Source organism: Macrobrachium nipponense, chromosome 15 (assembly GCF_015104395.2).
Source record: "Macrobrachium nipponense isolate FS-2020 chromosome 15, ASM1510439v2, whole genome shotgun sequence".
NCBI lineage: Eukaryota > Metazoa > Arthropoda > Malacostraca > Decapoda > Palaemonidae > Macrobrachium > Macrobrachium nipponense.
Genome location: NC_087208.1, coordinates 16766602 through 16785537, shown reverse-complemented (window position 1 = coordinate 16785537; position 18936 = coordinate 16766602). Strand labels below are relative to the sequence as shown.

Below are 18936 nucleotides of genomic sequence, written 5' to 3'. Positions count from 1 at the left end.
TACTCCTTCCTCTTTCCCGCTCTAATAGTCTTTGAAGGCGTCATAGGCTTCGGCTTCTCTAGAATTTTAGAAGACGCTTCCCGCTTACATGACGCTTCCCGTTCGCCAAGCGTCATGGATGACGTCTTTTGCTGACGTCTCGATGACGCTTCGCGCCTGGAAGACGCTCCGCTCTCCAAAGGCGTCCTACTTGGCGTCATAATATTGGACGGAGCGTCATGTCTATGCTCCTTTTCCAATGACGCTTCGCGTCTAAAAGACGTCTTACGTCTCTCTGGCGTTACGACACTCTCGTAAGCACCTGTTCTCGCTCTCGAACTAGACGTTTGTGTAAGACGTTTAGCCGTTTCCCGTCTGTATGACGCTTCTCGTTGAACAGGTGAGAGAGGACGAGACTTCTTAATTGGAAGCGTCACGTCCTTCCGACGTGGCGCTAAAACTCCCACTAGAGATGACAGTTGCTCTTGAACTGCCATGATGATCTTTCTTGACGCTTCTCCCACGTCCAGTGCATGACGTCTTTCGTCATCACTCGGGGGAGAAGAAGGAAAGGGTACTTCCCAGCGTACACTTCAGGTGACGCTGACGCCCCCTTCGCTTTCTTGCTAGATGACGGAGCGTCATCTGAGAAACGCTCTGGACTAGAATCTATGTCAGGCTTCATATGACGCTTCAGCGGTCTTGACAAGTTCGATTCCTTCCACCCTCGTTTAGGTGAGGGAGAGGGAGATGACGAGAAACAGTCGCGAATGACGCTTTTTCTAAAGCGCCCTTGAGCCGCCTGCCACGAAGCAGAGCTAGCTGAAGGGACGTCTGACCGTTGGGGATCCCCCACAACCTCCTTAAGGCTTTCGACTTTCCTTCTCCTCTGGGCTTGTGAGCTTGGAAGAGGTCTAGGCCTGGGAGCGTCGCAGGGACGATCAACGCCCCCCTCCACAACACTGGGAGAACTCACTTCACAGTAATGTTCACTTTCACTAGCCTTACCTTGAAGTCCGCCATCTTGGACTTCATATCTCTAATTGTAGCTTTCAGATTGGCGATTTCCGATGCCGAATCCGAAAAAGCACTCTGAGAATGAGATACATAGGGAGAATCTACATCAGTAGGAATAGAATTATCAGTGAAAGGCTCAATAGGCCTTGAACTCACACCTTTCAATCGTCTAATTCTATCCCTCTCTAACTTCTTCAAATAAGAAGTCAAAGTCTTCCACTCTTCTTGCATTCAATCCCTCGCATTCCTTACAAGTATTAAAAGCAGAACACTGAAACCCCCTACATTTACGGCATACAGTGTGAGGATCAACCGAAGCTTTCGGTATCCTCACCCTGCAGCCTACATTCACACACATTCTCACACTCACATTAGAATCAGACATACTGAGAAAAAATCCAAAAGAGTTATTCAAAACAGTCCACAGTAGCGAATGCCAAAACACGATCCAAATACGTCACCAAAAAGCCGAAAAACGTTGATCAAAGGTTGAAAAATGAATCTAAGTCAGGAGGTAATAACAACAATGTTGATACCACCGGCGACAGAGAAAATATGCTAGAAAACGGGATGGTTCCTAGTCCTGCCGCCCAGGGCAGGCCGGTAGATCACCTGACCTACCTGTAGAGAGTGGCGCGAAATTTGAATTTCTGTCGGGGACGACGGAGTCTTAGCTATGTATATATTGACAGGTAAGTTGATTGTATGAAATTTCCTTGTTAGTTAAGGGGTTTGAGCAGTCAGCCTAGCAATAAAAACTTATGAAAGCACTGACCTGTAATCCTTAATGCACGAAGATGACAGGTCACTGAAAACTCCACTATTTTTGGTAAGTAAGGTCTAGAAATTAAATGCCACTGAGACCTACACTACGTCTGAAAACCAACCATTTTCCTTGATAAATTGCTCAAGTTGATTGCCGTCTGGCAAGAGCCAATTGTTGAGCCACTCTGGAGGATCTCCTGACAATCTCTAGGCATGAAGATGAAGCATGTGGAGCCTCTGACAGATCATGGAACCAATGAAAAGGTTGTTTGAGAAGATCTGGTCTCTCTGGCAGACGAAGAAAGGGGCTCCACTAGTGCTTCCAGTAGGTTGGGAAACTACTTCTACGGCCAGAAGGGGGCGATCAGAGTGAGATCCAGACGCTTGGTCACTCACACTTTGTTGAGGACTGCCCTCACCAGAGCGAACAGAGGAAAAGCATATGATTGAAGGCCCTCCCAGTCCTGCAATTCTGGTATGGGGCGAAGAAGATCTGGCACAGAATATTCAAGTGGGTGGCAAACGGATCAACTATGACAAGCTACTTCCTTCTGAGGCTGTCGAAGACTTTCAGGCAAAGTGTCCATTCCAAACCTTGAATTTTGTTCAGTCTCAACAAGGTGTCGGCTAAGACGCTGTGATGACCCAGGATAAACTGAGGAACCAACGTAACCCTCCTGTCTTCCACCCAACACAGGATTGATTGAGCTTCTTGAGTGGGAAGGTCCAACTGTGTACCTCCCTGGTTTCTTAGGTATAATACTGCTGTGATGTTGCCGATGAAGATAGCTTCAACCGACTCCAACAGCTGATCCTGAAATGAAAGAAGGCATAGGTACATTGCCCTTGGTTCCCTCCAGTTTATTGATATGATCCTCTCTTCCTCCGACCGAAGGCCCGAAGCGACTTCGCAGCCCAGATGCGCCCCCCAACCTTGATCTGAGGCGTCTGACCAAAACATTAGGTCTGGCAAAAATGAAAGAAGAGACGTCCGACTCGAGATGGTGAAGTTGCATCCACCAATGGAGATCCTTCCAACATTGTGCAGAGAAAGGTGACTATCGTGTCCAAGACGAAATCCCATGAATGACGAAGGGTCAACTGAAGGGACCTCATTCTGAGATGCCCTCCAGGAACCAGTTGGATAAGGGATGACAAATGCTCCCAAAGAGAGAATGGCTGCATTATGGAGGATAGAAATTCTTCGGTCAGACTTAGAAGCTTGTCTATCCGTTTCTGAGAGGGAGAAGCCCTCAGAATCTGGGAATTCAAAACAATCCCCAGGTAAGTCATGACCTGGCGAAGGATTAGATTGGACTTGTCAAAGTTAACATGAATGTCCAACTTGACACAAAGAGACAGAACTATCTCCCTCGATCGGAGATACTTCTCTAGACAGTCGGCCTGGACTAGCCAATAGTCCAGATACCAAAGCATCCTTACTCCTGACCGATGCAGAATAGCTGAAACAAAGGGTCTTGAACTGGAGAACTCCCAAGTCCGTGAAAAACCAAAGGTAAGGTCTGGTCTTTGGATGGATGGGGATTTGCAAAAAAGCATCCTGCAGATCGATGGAAATCATCAAGTCCCCCTTCCTGAAGGATGAAAGAATGGTCTGAAACGTCTCCATCCTGAACCTGGACTTTTGTAAGAACTTGTTCTGGACTGAAAGATATACGATGGGACGCCAGGCACCCAAAGCCTTTAGTACCACAAACAACCACAAGTAAAACCTGGGAGGAGGAGGAGCTCACTCTATGGCATCCTTCTCCAAGGCTTAACCCCAGATTGAGTGAGGGGAATAACTGCTAAACTTGAGAGAACGACTGGAAAGTGGAGGTCTCGAAACAAAAGGGATCTTGTAACCTATCTTCAGGACCACTATCCAAGCACCCACTGCTCTCTCCTGCCAAGCTGACCAATGGCGAGAGAGAGGCAAGCTTCTACTGCAGTCTCCGGGCGAGGTAAAGACTCCTACTTCTGAAAATTCTTACGCCCAGAAAAGGAAGAAGGACCTCCTGGAGGTTGAGCTCTTCCTCTGCCCTTTGATCCGTGTCATGAACACCTCCCGCACTTCAAAGGGCGAGCGCCAGAAAAGGAAGCCGAGGCGTCATAAACCCGAGATGTGCTCGGGAGAAACAAGTCAGGAGGAGGAGGTTGTTGGGCTGGAGCAGAAGGTGAAAGTTTGGCACTAAACTTACGCTTACCTCTTGAAGAAAAGGGAGGAAAATCAGAGGAAAAAGCACTTGATAAGGCCCAGTGACCTTTGGAAGAGGCATCGCCTTGATGTACTTTCAAAACCTCAGAAAGCACAGACATATCAGAAAGGGAATTGCCAAAAGAGGAGGAAAATAAACAATTTCTCTGCACCTTTGAAACAGAAGAGGGTAACTGTGACAAATACAGGTTGTGCCTTAGAGAAACGAGAAAGGCCTGCCTAGAAACGGCGAGCTCATTCTGATGTATAGAAGCGATCGAAATAGACTAGCAAAATTTCTCAAAAAAAAGGAGCATTGGGAAGAACAAATCCAGTCCTTGACGTACATTAAAAGACCTCTGAGGACCCACATGTTGAAGGATTGAGCCTCCTGCAAGGAGCTCATAACAGACTCCATGGCAATAAAGTCTTCGAGCGAGACTGAGACCAAAGCCTTGGAAAGTAAAGGCTAACCCGAAAGTCGGACGAAATCAGGATTTGGTTTGGGGGGTCAAGAGAATGAAGTATCATCCGCCACCTGACTGATCACCTTCGAAAGTTTAGTGGCGATGTCCACCCTCTCGTTCGCGAACCTCTGAGAAAGGGAAAAACATAAAAATTCCTGTGACCGGGAAGGACCATCAAGAAAAATCCCTTCTGTAATACAGCAAGGCGGAGGCTACTTCTGCTCTTTAGGTTTCGCCTGAGGAAGAACACTCGAAACTAAATAAAAAAGTTTCTTGAACTCTTCATCATAACCGCCGTTCAACGAAACACCAATGCCACACGAATTCACATCGTCAGAAATTAACTGTCTTAGGTCTAACGCTAATAACCCCCCCCCCCCCCCCCCCCCCATAAATAAGCGCCCTTTGGCACTGTTATGGGACTATCAGGGGACACATTGGGTAAAGAATCGTCAGGTGCCTGCCCAGACAGGATACCCACTAGGCCTTCACCACGACGGGGTTCACAAGCCAGGGTATCTGTCACACCGTTACCCAGGGTGCTGTTGACAGGTACCCGACGAGGAGCTGAAAATGAATCTAAAAGATTGTTAGACATCCTAGTAAAATCTGCTTTAAAATTTTCTGACAGCTTGTTAAACTTGGCTGAAATGTCTCTATCTAAACTAAGCTGTAATGTTTCAAATTTCTTCTTCCAACTAGTTTCCATCGGCAAAAATTTTGAGTCAAAATCAGAAACGACTTCATTGGTTACCGGCTGTACAGGTGGCAAAAAATAAATTAATTCTGAATCGCAATCACATGATACCGTAACCGAAGAACCAGAACCATGAGCCCACAAGTCAAGGAAATCATTAGATACAGGCTTAGCTACTAATTTCTTTTTCTCCTCAAACAATATTTTATGCTGCACGATGCTTAACATACACCGTTATATCTACATCAGACCAAGACTTACTAAGTCGCAACGAGAAGTCAAGTCACAAACCTGTCCACGACAAGTTACAAATATCATGGGGTTCATACTCCCTGCTACTCATCCTTGTCTGACAAACCGGGCAATTTCTGATGTTGCTGGCATAAAGAAGTCGAATCATGATGGCTATCAATTGAACAGGTCATGGAGTAAGTCTGGGTTGCACAAAAGTTTGTCAAAATACAATATAATCCACAATTGAGAAATAAAAGTTAATTCACTAAATACGTGGATTTCATAGATGGTAAATAACATAAAGCTGCATTAACAAATAATGAAAGCTTTAATGGCACAGAAGGTTTCGGAAATTTATAGAACGGTTGTGATGTAAACAACACAGACACTCGTTAACAGGTAACAGGGTTGCCAATGTGGTAAATTTTGGTGCAGTTTTGGGGATTCAGGAATAGATAAATTATATTAAGGTAATGTTTCTTAATAAAACTTTTCGCCCTGATAGTTAAAGGGTGAAAATATGTAATAAGGGTGTAGGCACCCTTGCTGCCGACCATTAACATATAAAGGAGAAAGGCGGTTAGCAAGACTATCATAAAAAATGGGTTTGTACATTAATCATTAAGTCAATTAATTATTAACATCAAACAATATATATTCACTCAAAATATTAAAAGATCCCACCACCTTGTTCAAGAATTTAACGGCTGTATCCCAGCCTATGCTGAAAGTATAATTCTTATTGCAAAGGACCGAGGGTTTGTATATCATATAGGAATAAATTTTTATTATTATACATATGCAACATGTGTTTTCATGAAATTTCAGAACTTGACTGAGTGTCACTTAATTTTTAAAAAATGGGACACTCCTTTGTCATTCATTTTTTCATATTTTCCATGGTATAATTACAAATTCTGCATTACATAAGTAGTTCATTTTAACTGTTTGCTTGGCAACTATTCATCAGTGTGCTATGGATGAAAAGCAAAGACTATTGGTAATAATCTTTGGCCAATTCCACCTACAAGAAGTTATTTTGGGGGTATTTTTTATCTCATTTTAAAGAAAAATGATTCACCTGCAAAATTAAACAAAAATAAGCAGCCTATCTTGAAAATTGTTGGAGTTATGTGCCTCTGAACAAAAAGACAAACATTTCTAGACAAAATTTTTAACTTTTATATAGACTTCAAGGGTTTTACATTATTGTGATCTTATCTACTAATTTACAGCTTCATTGGATAAACAAAAAAATAATGAAGATTTTACTAAAATATTTTGGGAAGCTATCATAACGTTCCTGGAGTAACTCCTATAAACTATTAATACTTACCAGTGTGCAGCAAAAGGTCTGCACAAATCTAAGTGGAAGGGTACAGTTTTTGTTTCTCTGATGTTGAGGCGAACAAGTGCCTCTATATAGATAAAGAGTGCCCACAATATCACGGTGGGCATACATACACCCCGTTCTGTAAAATACAAATCAACAGAATTAAACAATATGAACACCTTTAATCACATGTTCATTACACACTGAGATACAAGATTACTCTATTTTCAAACCCTGTAAACAATACAAATACAAGATTACTCTAAGATTACTCTATTTTCAAACTGTAAACAATACAAAATTGACAGTATGGATATGAAGCATATTGCCAAAAGTAAAGTAGCACAAAGTTACCTGTGTGCCATACAAACTGCACCCAGACGTAGGTGGAAGCGGCAAAGAAAAGCCAATTCACCGGGATAAAGAGGAGGCAGATCATGTCCGACGTTAGTGCCATACACACAAAAAGTACGGAAAATGCCTGTAAATATTCGTATAACAGCATAAATAAATGGTCCGACCTCTTTTGACATTTAAATAATCATAAACCTCCACATTAAATCACACACATATACCTGAAAGAATACAGCTTACATGTATGTTCTATTAAAACTAAGGGTAGTGTTTACTTAGAAGGCAAGCCAAATGAAGCAAATCAAATCACAAACTGACACACTTCCAAGTGGGAGATTTTGCCCTGCTACTTTTCCTGTTCAAATTTTGTCTGGTCATATGACTTTTTAAAGTTACATATCAAATTCAATTTAATGAAATGCCTTTAAATTTAGAGAGAGAGAGAGAGAGAGAGAGAGAGAGAGAGAGAGAGAGAGAGAGAGAGAGAGAGAGAGAGAGAGAGAGAGAGAGAGAGAGAGAGAGAGATACAAAAATGACTTATTTAGTACTCACAAGACCCTGATAACGAAAAGAGTCGTACACACTGCGTAGAAGAAGCCAGAAAGGCCACAGGTACTCAAAGCGGAACTCTAGTAAGAAATCTGCCGCCAATACCAGCAGCCATACCAGGAGAAATTTGATGTAGACAAAAGTGCTGGAAAAAGATATAATGTATATTAGTAGTTACAACTTCACTACACTATACTATTAACAGACTTCCATTATAAACTGATAAGGTTTGCAAATTATCATATAATTATGAATACAATAACTGTATTTGTTTTTATACAAAGAATGTGATATAAAATTGAGAACTTTGTTGAAATATCACAGAAACATTTGGTCCCATGCTTTCTATGCTTCCAAAAAAGTTGGTCCTATGCTCCCTATGCTTTCAGCAAACAAAAGAGGATGTATACTTCACTGTACAGTAAATGATAAATATGATATTGTTATGATACAATAAAGTTTCATACATACTTACCTGGCAGATATATACTTAGCTAAGACTCCGTCGTCCCCGACAGAAATTCAAATTTCGCGCCACTCGCTACAGGTAGGTCAGGTGATCTACCGTCCTGCCCTGGGTGGCAGGACTAGGAACCATTCCTGTTTTCTATCATATTTTCTCTCTTCCACCTGTCTCCTGTGGGGAGGCTGGGTGGGCCATTAATTGTATATATCTGCCAGGTAAGTATGTATGAAACTTTATTGTATCATAACAATATCATTTTCATACAATCAACTTACCTGTCAGATATATACTTAGCTGATTGGCACCCTTTGGTGGAGGGTAAGAGACAGCTAACTACTGGAATAGACTGGTAAACAACATATGTTGTAGGTATTTAAAAATGATATTGTTAAGATACAATAAAGTTTGTTCATACTTACCTGGCAGATATATATATAGCTGTATTTCTCCGAAGTCCGACAGAATTTCAAAACTCGGCTCTAACGCAGTGGTCGGCCAGGTGGTTAGTACCCATTCCCGCCGCTGGGAGGCAGGTGTCAGGAACCATTCCCATTTTCTATTCAGATTTTCTATTCCCACTGTCTCCTGCGGGGAGGTGGGTGGGTACATTGATTATATATATCTGCCAGGTAAGTATGAACAAACTTTATTGTATCTTAACAATATCATTTTGTTCATGAAACTTACCCAGCAGATATATATATAGCTGAATCCCACCTTTGGAGGTAGGGAGAGACAGAAAAGGATTTTGGAAACATATTACATGCAGATGAATAACATCTTGGTTCCTTACCTGTTAGCATAGCTGACTTCGTGATTACTGTCACCCAAGTCTGCTACTGCTTTACTAGAGTCTCCAGCAAGGTAGTGACCTATATAGCTGGTGAGTTCTAGATGATCTGTCAACGGGAGCGTGACCACAATGTGACTAGACCATTTTAACCATACTATGAGGGCAACGAAGTAAAAAATTCACCACCTGACCAGCCTAACAATTTTCATTCCCACATCACTTAGGCTAAAGAAAGGAAGTCCGGCTCAGGCGGACGACCTTACAACCATAAAACAATCCATAAAAAACTCACCTACCCATTCCTACAGGGTAGGATGAGTGCTACTTTCAGCCCCCAACAAAGTGTCTGCTGCGACGTATGGTCCAAGCGCATAGCAGTTCTCGTATGTCGTCTTCACATCCCGCAGGTAGTGTGAAGCGAACACCGAGTTGCTGCGCCAAAAGGTGGCACTCAGAATGTCATTGAGTCCATGTTCTTTTGGAAAGCTACTGAGGTAGATATAGCTCTCACTTCATGGGCATTCACTTTCAACAGCTTAACATCACTGTCTTCGCAAGATGAATGCGCCTGTCTAATGGTGTCTCTCAAGAAGAATGCCAGAGCATTCTTCGACATCGGTAAAATCTGGTCTTCTGACCGAACACCATAAGTTGTTCGAAGGACCTCGACATTCCTTCGTTCTTTGTAATAAATCTTGAGAGCCCTGACAGGGCACAGGACTCTCTGGTTCGTGTCCCAATGATTTCCGCCATACCCTTAATCTCAAAACTTTTGGGCAAGGGTTAGAGACGGATTTTCATTTTTCTTTTCGCTAGAAACGTAGGACTTAATGAGCCAACAGCATTATGTCCCCTAAAACCAATATGCTTGCTAAGGCTTGAATTTCACTAACCCTCTTCGCCGTCGCCAGAGTCGTTAGGAAAATAGTTTTCTTAGTAAGATCCCTTAAGAGGCATTCTGAAGGGGTTCAAACCGATTGACATTAGGAATTTAAGTACTACATCCAAAATTCCATGATGGTAACTTAGGTTGAGGAATCTTTATAGTCTCGAAAAGACCTTAAAAGATCCTGGATATCCTTATATTTGCCAAATCAATTCCTCTATGTCTAAAGACTACAGATAATCAACTTCTGTAGCCTTTGATTGTTTGAGACTGCAAGCTTTAGGTCGTTTCTCAAGTAGAGCAAAAAGTCCGCTATTTGGCTCACAGAGGTCGTGGTAGAGGAAATGCGTGTTCTTCTGCACCAGCTCCTAAACGAAGCCCACTTCGATTGATAGACTCCAGCGTGGAAGAATCTTCTCGCATTGGCGATTGCTTTTGCAACCGGTCTAGAAAAACCCCTCGCTCTGACCAACTTTTTGATAGTCTGAATGCAGTCAGACTCAGAGCGGGGAGGTTTCCGTGGTATCTCTCGAAGTGGGGCTGTTTGAGTAGTATCTTGTCCTCATGGGCAATGTCCTCGGGAAGTCTACTACAAAGGTCATGACCTCTGTGAACCACTCCTTTGCTGGCCAATAAGGAGCGATTAACGTCAATCTCGTCCCTTCTGACATTGCAAACTTCTTCATTACTTCCCCCAGAATCTTGAACGGGGGAAATGCGTAAAGATCCATCCCTGTCCAGTCCCAAAGAAGTGCATCTATTGCTATTGCTCCCGGGTCGAGCACGGGGGAGCAATACAACGGAAGCCTCTTTGTTCTCGCTGTTGCAAGACGTCCACTAGAGGACGTCCCCATAACTTCCACAGCTCTCGACACACATCCTGATGCAGAGTCCACTCGGTCGGCAGCAGTTGACCTTGCCGACTGAGGAGATCTGCCCGGACGTTCTCCACGCCTGCAACGAACCTCGTTAGAATCGTTACTTTCTGAGTTCTCGCCCATAACAGGATCTCTCTCGCTAGATTGAACAATGATCGCGAGTGAGTCCCTCCTTGTTTTTTTATGTATGACAGAGCTGTGGTATTGTCTGAATTTATCTGAACTATCTTGTTTGCGACTTTTTCTTTGAAAAACTGACAGTGCCAAGTATATGGCCGCCAGTTCTTTGAGATTATGTGCCAGAACACCTGTTCCCCTCTCCAGGTGCCTGACACTTACCTCCCTCCCTAGTGTAGCTCCCCACCGGGCGTGGACGCGTCGGAGAACAACACTAGGTCGGGGCTCTGAAGTTTGAGGGAAGTTCCTTCCGAAAGCTTCACAGGATCGAGCCACCACTTTAGGTGATCCTTTACCTCCTTTGGGATCCTCAAACTTGTCTCCAAATTTTCTTTGTCCTCCCAACTCTCCTTCAGGAAAAACTGGAGAGGTCTGAGATGTAGTCTCCCCAAGGAAACAAACTTCTCCAGCGAGGAAATGGTGCCCAGCAGACTCATCCATTCCCTCACGAGCATGATTCTTTCCTTAAGAAGACTGATATTTTTTCTAATCCTTGCTGTTGACGTCCCTGGGACGGAAAAGCTCGAAAAGCCACTGAATCCATCTGAATCCCCAGATACACGATGGACTGTGTGGGGATCAGCTGCGACTTTTCGAAATTCACTAGAAGTCCCAGGGACTTTGCTAGAGTTAAGGTTGATTGAAGGTCCTTCAGACACCTTTCTTTCGACGATGCTCGAATGAGCCAGTCGTCTAGATATAGAGAGATCCTTATGTTTGCAAGATGAAGCCACCTCGCCACATTCTTCATTAGAATTGTGAAAATCATTGGTGCCGCACTCAGACCGAAGCAAAGAGCTCTGAATTGGAAAACTCTTCCTTCATGACAAAACGCAGGTATTTCTTCGATCGGGGATGTATCGGGACGTGGAAATATGCGTCTGCAGGTCCAGTGATACCATCCAGTCGTTTTGTCTTAAGGCCGCAAGCACTGACTGAGGTGTCTCCCATCTTGAACGTCTGTCTCTCTATAAAAAGGTTTAGACTGCTCACATCTAAAACTGGCCGCCAGCCTCCCGACTGTTTCGGCACCAGGAATAACCTGTTGTAGAAACACCCGGGGACTGAATGTCCTCACTTGTTCTATTGTTTCTTCTCGAGCATTTTGTTCTATCAGATCGTACAAGATCTGTTTGTTTTTCTCCATGGTAAGAGGGTGATAGATCAATAGGTGTTGTGCACAATGAGGAGGCTTCAGGAAAGGTATTTTGTATCCTCGCTCGATGACGTTGAGCGACCAGCTGTCTGCCTCTATCTTCTTCCAAGCTTCTTGCAAATAAAATGAAGCCTGGCACTACTGGCGACTGAAGGACTTCCTCCTCATTTTTTACCTCTGGACTTAGACTGAGCTCTGCCTCTAGAGAGTCCTCTTCCTCTAGAGAAGGTCTAGAGGATGCTCCACCTCGAAAGGGCTTTATTTTCTTAGAAAACTGGGTTCGTGTTGAAGTCGAAGGAACCGCAGGACGTCTAGAAGATTGTGCTAAGAGATTCCTGAGTAGCTTTTTCCTGTAGACTTCCAGCTACATCTTTAATCATAGCCTGGGGAAGAGATGGTCAGAAAGAGGGGGCGAAAAGCAATTCTGCCTTCTGTGTTGGAGACACTGCTTTGGTAGTAAATTTACAGTAGATAGCTCTCTTTTTCAGGAGCCCTGCGACAAAATGTGAAGCCAATTCCTCTGAACCATCTCTGACGGCCTTATCCATTACAAGCGAGCAACACTGGATAGCTCCCCCAAGACTAATTGAGTCTTGACTACGAGACTTAGTGTCAAGCAGCCCCAAAACACCAGTCTAAGAAATTAAATACTTTCAATTGTCCGAAAAAAGACCTTCAGATGGTGGTCTATCTCCGCCGGTGTCCATGTTTATTTTAGCTGACGAAAGAAGAGACCTTCTTGGTGCAGTCAACCAAACTGGAAAAGTCACCTTGAGCCGATGCGGGAGCTCTTAACCCGACATCCTCACCTGTATCATACCAGATCCCAGCCTTGCCGCAAAGTCTTGAAGGAGGCTGGGCAAAGGCAAACAAACTTCCTTGAGCTTTTGCTAGACTCCATCCGAATCTTGCACCTTCATTAAAAGCTCTCTTAGTTGAAAGAGACTTTGTCATTTTAACAAATCCCGGAGTCTTTGTTTTTTATTTTTTTGACAACGAAAACTGAGAAGGAGGCGACCGAGGTGCTGCGGGAGGTTGAAAACTCTTCTCCAAAATTAAATAACCCGAAGCAATCGAACCAAAACTTGATAATCGGATGAATCTGACACAGCGGGTTGATCCTCTTCCGTTTCTTCTGAAATATTACTTAATCCTTCCTCATCTATAGGAGTGACCAAGGGGACTCCCGAAGCTGGTGGTACAAGTCCTTTCACTCCGAGTTTTAATGAAGATCGTTGTTTTGACGTGCATGGAGCATTCTGAATATTAATATCTAAAGATTCAGATGAAGCGGTACCAATTTCTTGCTCATTCTCTCGATGGGAGTCCCTTCGAAAAGCGATTGCAGTTGAGGTTCCATACTAATACCTTGCTGTGATACCTGATGATATGAACACGAAAGCGGTCCGTTTGAACGTCTCGCTTGGCATCCGTCCGAGCGTCAAGCTTGCGTCCCAGGCCACCGAGCGTCACGCTTGGCGTCCAGTTCCGAGCGCCACGCTTGGCGTCCAGGTGAGCGTCACGCTCGTCGCTCAGCCGAGCGTCCCGCCTTGGCGTCCAGGTGAGCGTCACGCTCGGCGTCCATCCGAGCGCCACGCCTGGTGTCCAGGTGAGACGTCACGGCTCGACGTCTGTCCGAGCGTACCGCTTGTCTAAACAGGCGTCCCTGTGAACACTCCGCTCCTTCCAAGCCGAACTAGGAGCTCGAGTTTCTCAGACTGTTATACGGCCCTCGTTTCGTAATCATAGGATCGTTCGTTCTTGTATAAAGCGAAAGCCTCGAGAGTCTGGGCGAATCCTCGTAGGAAGTTTTTCATGCCCTTTCTCCAACTGCAGGTGAGACGTACGAAATCTAGAATGAGTACTCACAGGCGAAAGAGACGATCGGTCCACCCGTGCGGGAAGAGACTTAGATCTTTTTAATCGGTAATCTATCATCTTTTCTTCTCGGACGAATTTCTGATTCTCTCTCAGCCAGCAACGAAGCAAGTTGTTGTTGCATCGACCTGATAACACTCTTTGTAGTAGAAGATTCTTTTTCAGGAGAAAAACTGATCCTATGAGAAGGCGAGGGGCGAGAAGGGGAAGCCCTATCCCTTCTCACAGGACCCGTTCTAGTTCTATTCCTAGAACGACTAGGCCGCTCCAAGGCGTCCTCGTCAGATGACATCATAATTCTCCTTTGAGGAGTCCATGCAGCAAAACTCTCCGGTGAAGACCGCAAACCAACAGGAGAAAAAGGACGTGAAGCGGCGTCTTCACTGCGATCGAAGACTCTGGCCGCTTGTGCGACACCTTGAGTTTTCGATCTTTGTTTTGCGGTGGAGAGTGAATCCAAGTCTCGAGGCGAAGCCCGTAACGAAGAAGCAGCGCAAAGAGACTCTGCGCCCTCCTCTGAGAGACTACTGACGATAGCCGCCTGTGCGACATTTAACGTCATAGCTCTTTTCAGAGATGAGAGCGTCTTCTCATGCTCCCAACTCCTGTTCGGGGAGGACGCCTCCGAGGACGAAAAGCACTCGCGGAGGATAAGCGCACTCGCACACTCTTTGGCAGCCTGGGGATCGTCTACAGGTTCTGCCGAAGGGACGCCAGATCGGTGGGGGGTTTCCCCGTAACCCTCCTGCGGCTTTCGACATGTCCGTCTTCCTGGGCTTGAAGTTCGACAGAGGTCCAGGCCTAGAGGCATTATATGGCCGATCTGACCCCCCTCTACTTTCAACACTGGGGGCACTTTCACTGCACTTTTGTTCACTAATAATGCTTTTACCCTCCAAAGCGAGCACTTTAGATTCTAGGTTTCGTATTGATTCCAGAATCGTAGAAAGGGCATTGTCTTCCACTGATTTTTCAGGGCCCGAAGGCACAACATTTTCAGGGCCCGAAGGCACAACAGATTTAGGTGTACCAACTACTGATGTATAGTAGGAGAAACCTTACTACCCTTACTTTCTACTTCTACTGACTGATACACTCCTGGAGGAAGATCTCCGTATCCTATCACGCTCCAATTCCGCACATAGGATTCATAAGCCTTCCAACCCGAATCAGACAGACATTCACACTCCTTACAACGGTCTTTATAACACGTATGTTCTCTACAATTATTACATATTGTGTGTGGGTCTACCGAACCTTTCGGTAGCCTCACCTTACAACCTTCCATACAACACACTCTGGTGCTAGATAAACTAGTCCCAGACATCTTAGTTAAAGGAAAAAACCAAACCAAATTCAAATCCAATCCACTATCAGCGTAAGCCTAGTCACAATCCACGTTCGATAACCAAAAAACAAACAGGATACTCAAGTAACAGAGAAGTTTCGAAAATCCTAGACGGAGGTGTTGAAAACAGTTGTTATCAACACGGCGACAGAAAAAATCTGAACAGAAAATGGGAATGGTTCCTGACACCTCCACCCACGGCGGGAATGGGTACTAACCAACCTGTAGGACCACAGTGCGTGAGCCGGGAGTTTGAAAATTCTGTCGGACTTCGGAGAAATACAGCTATATATATATCTGCTGGGTAAGTTTCATGAACAAAACCTTGGTTCCTACCTGATAGGTGGTAGACTTCGTGGCTGCTGCCCAGGAGTCTGCATCACCTCAAGAAACTTTAGCAAGATATTTGATCTATGGCCAAGAGTTCTTGTGGGTCTGCCGATGGGGTCTTATCCACCTACTCGGCAGAGCCTAAAAGGACTTTGTCAATGGGTGCTAATCCACTTATATGACAATGTTATTGTTATTATACAATTAAGTTTGTTCATACTTACCTGGCAGATATATATATAGCTGTATTTTCTGAAGTCCGACAGAATTTCAAAACTCGCGGCACACGCAGTGGGCGGCCAGGTGGTAGTACCCATTCCCGCCGCTGGGAGGCGGATATCAGGAACCATTCCCATTTTTCTATTCAATATTTATTAATGCCACTGTCTCCGAGGGGAGGAGGGCGGGCAATTTAATTATATATATCTGCCAGGTAAGTATGAACAAACTTAATTGTATAATAACAATAACATTTTGTTCATGCCACTTACCTGACAGTATATATATAGCTGAATCCCACCTTCGGATGGTGGGAAGAGACAGAATAGAATTTTTTAGGAAACTTAAATTAAATAGTATGATATACATCTTGGTTCCTCACCTGTTTGCAAAGTAGACTATGTGATTACTGTCACTTAAGGCTGCTTTTGCTTAAATCAGAGTTGCCAGCCAGGTGGAGACCTGTAGTGCTGGTGCGCTCTGGATGATCTGTCAACGGGTACGAGACCTCAACGTGACAAGACCATCGAGGCCATACATATGAGGGCAACGAAGCAACTGACCACCACCTGACCAACTATTCACAAAAACCCCTTAAAACTAACTAAAGGATGGGAGATCTTCACATAAGACTCACCACAACCTAAAAACACAACAACAAAACTAACCTAATCCTAACTAAGGGATAGGAAAGAGCTACTTCCGGACCCCAAGACTGTGTCCGCAGAAACGTATGGCCCCAGTGAATAACAATCTTCATAAATCGTTCTCACATCCCTTAGGTATGGATGGATGTATGAGTTTTAGGGCAAAAGCCCAGGCACAGGGGCCAAAGAAGCCATTCAGCGCCGTAATGAGATTAAATAATTACATTATGAATGAGTTAATAAGTGTATGAAGAAATGGTTCATATATAAATTACCATATGAGAAATGAATGAATTAATGAAGAAATAAATGAAGAAAAATGCTTAATAAATAATATATATATATCTATGATGTGATAGCTAAAAAATAATTAAATGTTATTAAAAATATTTATAGATTTTAAAAAGGAGATGAGAGCAGAAATATCTGCTTCATCTCCCAAAATATCACAAAGGGATTTACCCCTAAGATATCTCTCTCTCTGGTTAAAATATCTGGGGCAAGCAACCAGAATGTGCTCCACTGTTAGCATCTCGCCACCGCAAGCACACTCTGGGAGGCTGCCCCCTTCTAAAATAAACTGATGGGTCAAATAAGTGTGCCCAATCCTCAGTCTGCTTAAAACTATTTCTGTTCGCCTATCAGACTGGAAAGACGAAGGCCACGGCAATATATTATTTCTAATTTTTCTGTACTTTCTATTATTGGCAAGATGAGAAGTCCATCTTTCTTGCCATTTGCTTAAAATATAAGACCTAAAAGGACCTTTTAGATCTGTATGAGGCACTTTACTAAAGGCTGTTTCTGATGAGACACTAGCAGCTTTCGCTTCCCTATCTGCCATCTCGTTTCCACAAATCCCCACATGTGAAGGGACCCAACAGAAAGAGACAGATTTATGCAAATAATACAAATGGAGGAGCGATTCCTGAACTTTTTGAACTAACGGATGGAAGCTATTGAATTTTTTAATAGCTTCTAAAGTGCTTTTCGAATCCGAGTAAATGACAAAATTAGTGTCGCTACTTTGAACAACTATATCCAAGGCAGAGACTATGGCTGTTAATTCTGCTGTGAATATGGATGCAAAGTCAGGTAGTTTAGCTGTAAACGCTGTATCACCAAGGATAACTGCACAGCCAACACCACTACCCGACTTTGATCCATCCGTATATATTTTTGTCACATTAGTATGGACAGTTTCGTGCTCCAAGAATTTTCCCCTAATCTCTTCCTCAGGACAGTCTTTTTAGGTAATGTGAGGCGAAGACGGAGTTACTCCTCCAAAAGGTGCAATCAAGAATGTCCTTGATTGACATGTTCTTTTGGAAGGCAAGAGAGGTAGCGACAGCTCGAACTTCGTGCGCTTTCACTTGTAAGAGGCTCAAATCAGTCTTCTGGAAAGATGAATGAGCCTCCTTAATGACGTCCCTTAGAAAGAAAGCAACAGCCTTCTTTGATAAAGGTAACTCTGGTCTCTTCACAGAGCACCAGAGATTACCTGAGGGACCTCTTACCTCTTTTGTTCTATGTACATAGAACTTGAGAGCCCTGACCGGGCACAGGACTCTCTCTGGTTCTTGGCCCACCAGACTTGACATACCCTTGATCTCGAAAGTTTTCGGCCAAGGGTTCGAAGGATTTTCATTCTTCGCCAAGAAAGTTGGGTTCAACGAGCAGACAGCATTGTCTCCTTTGAATCCCATTAAATTACTAAACGCTTGAATTTCACTAACTCTCTTAGCCGTCGCAAGAGAAGTTAGGAAGAGAGCCTTCCTTGTCAAGTTTCGAAGAGACGCTGTCTGAAGCGGTTCGAAAGGACTTGACATAAGGAATTTAAGAACCACGTCAAGGTTCCATGACGGAGGTCTCATTTGAGGAACCTTCGAAGTCTCGAAAGATTTTAAAAGGTCATGAATGTCCTTGTTGTCAGAAAGGTCAAGGCCTCTGTGCCTAAAAACCGCTGACAACATGCTTTTATATCCCTTGATGGTAGGGACCGCTAATTTCTGCACATTCCTGAGAAAGAGCAGAAAATCAGCTATCTGGTTCACAGAGGCGAGGAAGAGGAAACTCCCTCCTTTTTACACCATGCCTGAAGGAAGCCCACTTCGATGGTAAACAGCTCTTGTGGAAGCACGTCTTGCATGTGAGATTGCTCTCGCAGCTGCTTTCGATAAAACCTCTCGCTCTGGCCAACTTTTCGATAGTCTGAACGCAGTCAGACCCCAGAGCGGAGAGGTTTTGGTGAAACCTTTCGAAGTGAGGCTGTTTGAGTAGATCTTTCCTCCAGGGCAATGTCCTTGGAAAGTCTACAAGGAAAGACATGACCTCTGTGAACCATTCTCTCGCTGGCCACATCGGAGCGATCAGGGTCAACCTCGTCCTTCTGAGGCCGCAAACACTTCCTATGACTTCCCCCAAAATCTTGAATGGTGGGAAGGCGTACAGGTCTAGACCCGTCCAATTCCAAAGCAACGCGTTCTACTGCGATCGCTTCTGGATCCATGACCGGGGAGCAATAAAGAGGAAGTCTCTTGGTCCTTGACGTCACGAATAGTCGACC

General features: G+C 44.1%; 1 protein-coding gene across 3 annotated transcripts in view; it reads right to left on the bottom strand.

The window, feature by feature from the left end:
* Positions 1 to 18936, bottom strand: part of LOC135227005 (macoilin-2-like) — a 151760-nt gene that overhangs the window by 110764 nt on the left and 22060 nt on the right. For all 3 annotated transcript variants that reach the window (XM_064266753.1, XM_064266755.1, XM_064266752.1), the window contains 3 exons: positions 7596 to 7737; positions 7044 to 7170; positions 6693 to 6828 (listed from right to left, as the gene is read on the bottom strand). In XM_064266753.1, coding sequence (XP_064122823.1) covers positions 6693 to 6828; positions 7044 to 7170; positions 7596 to 7737 — 405 coding nt within the window. The remainder of the gene's footprint in view (positions 1 to 6692; positions 6829 to 7043; positions 7171 to 7595; positions 7738 to 18936) is intronic.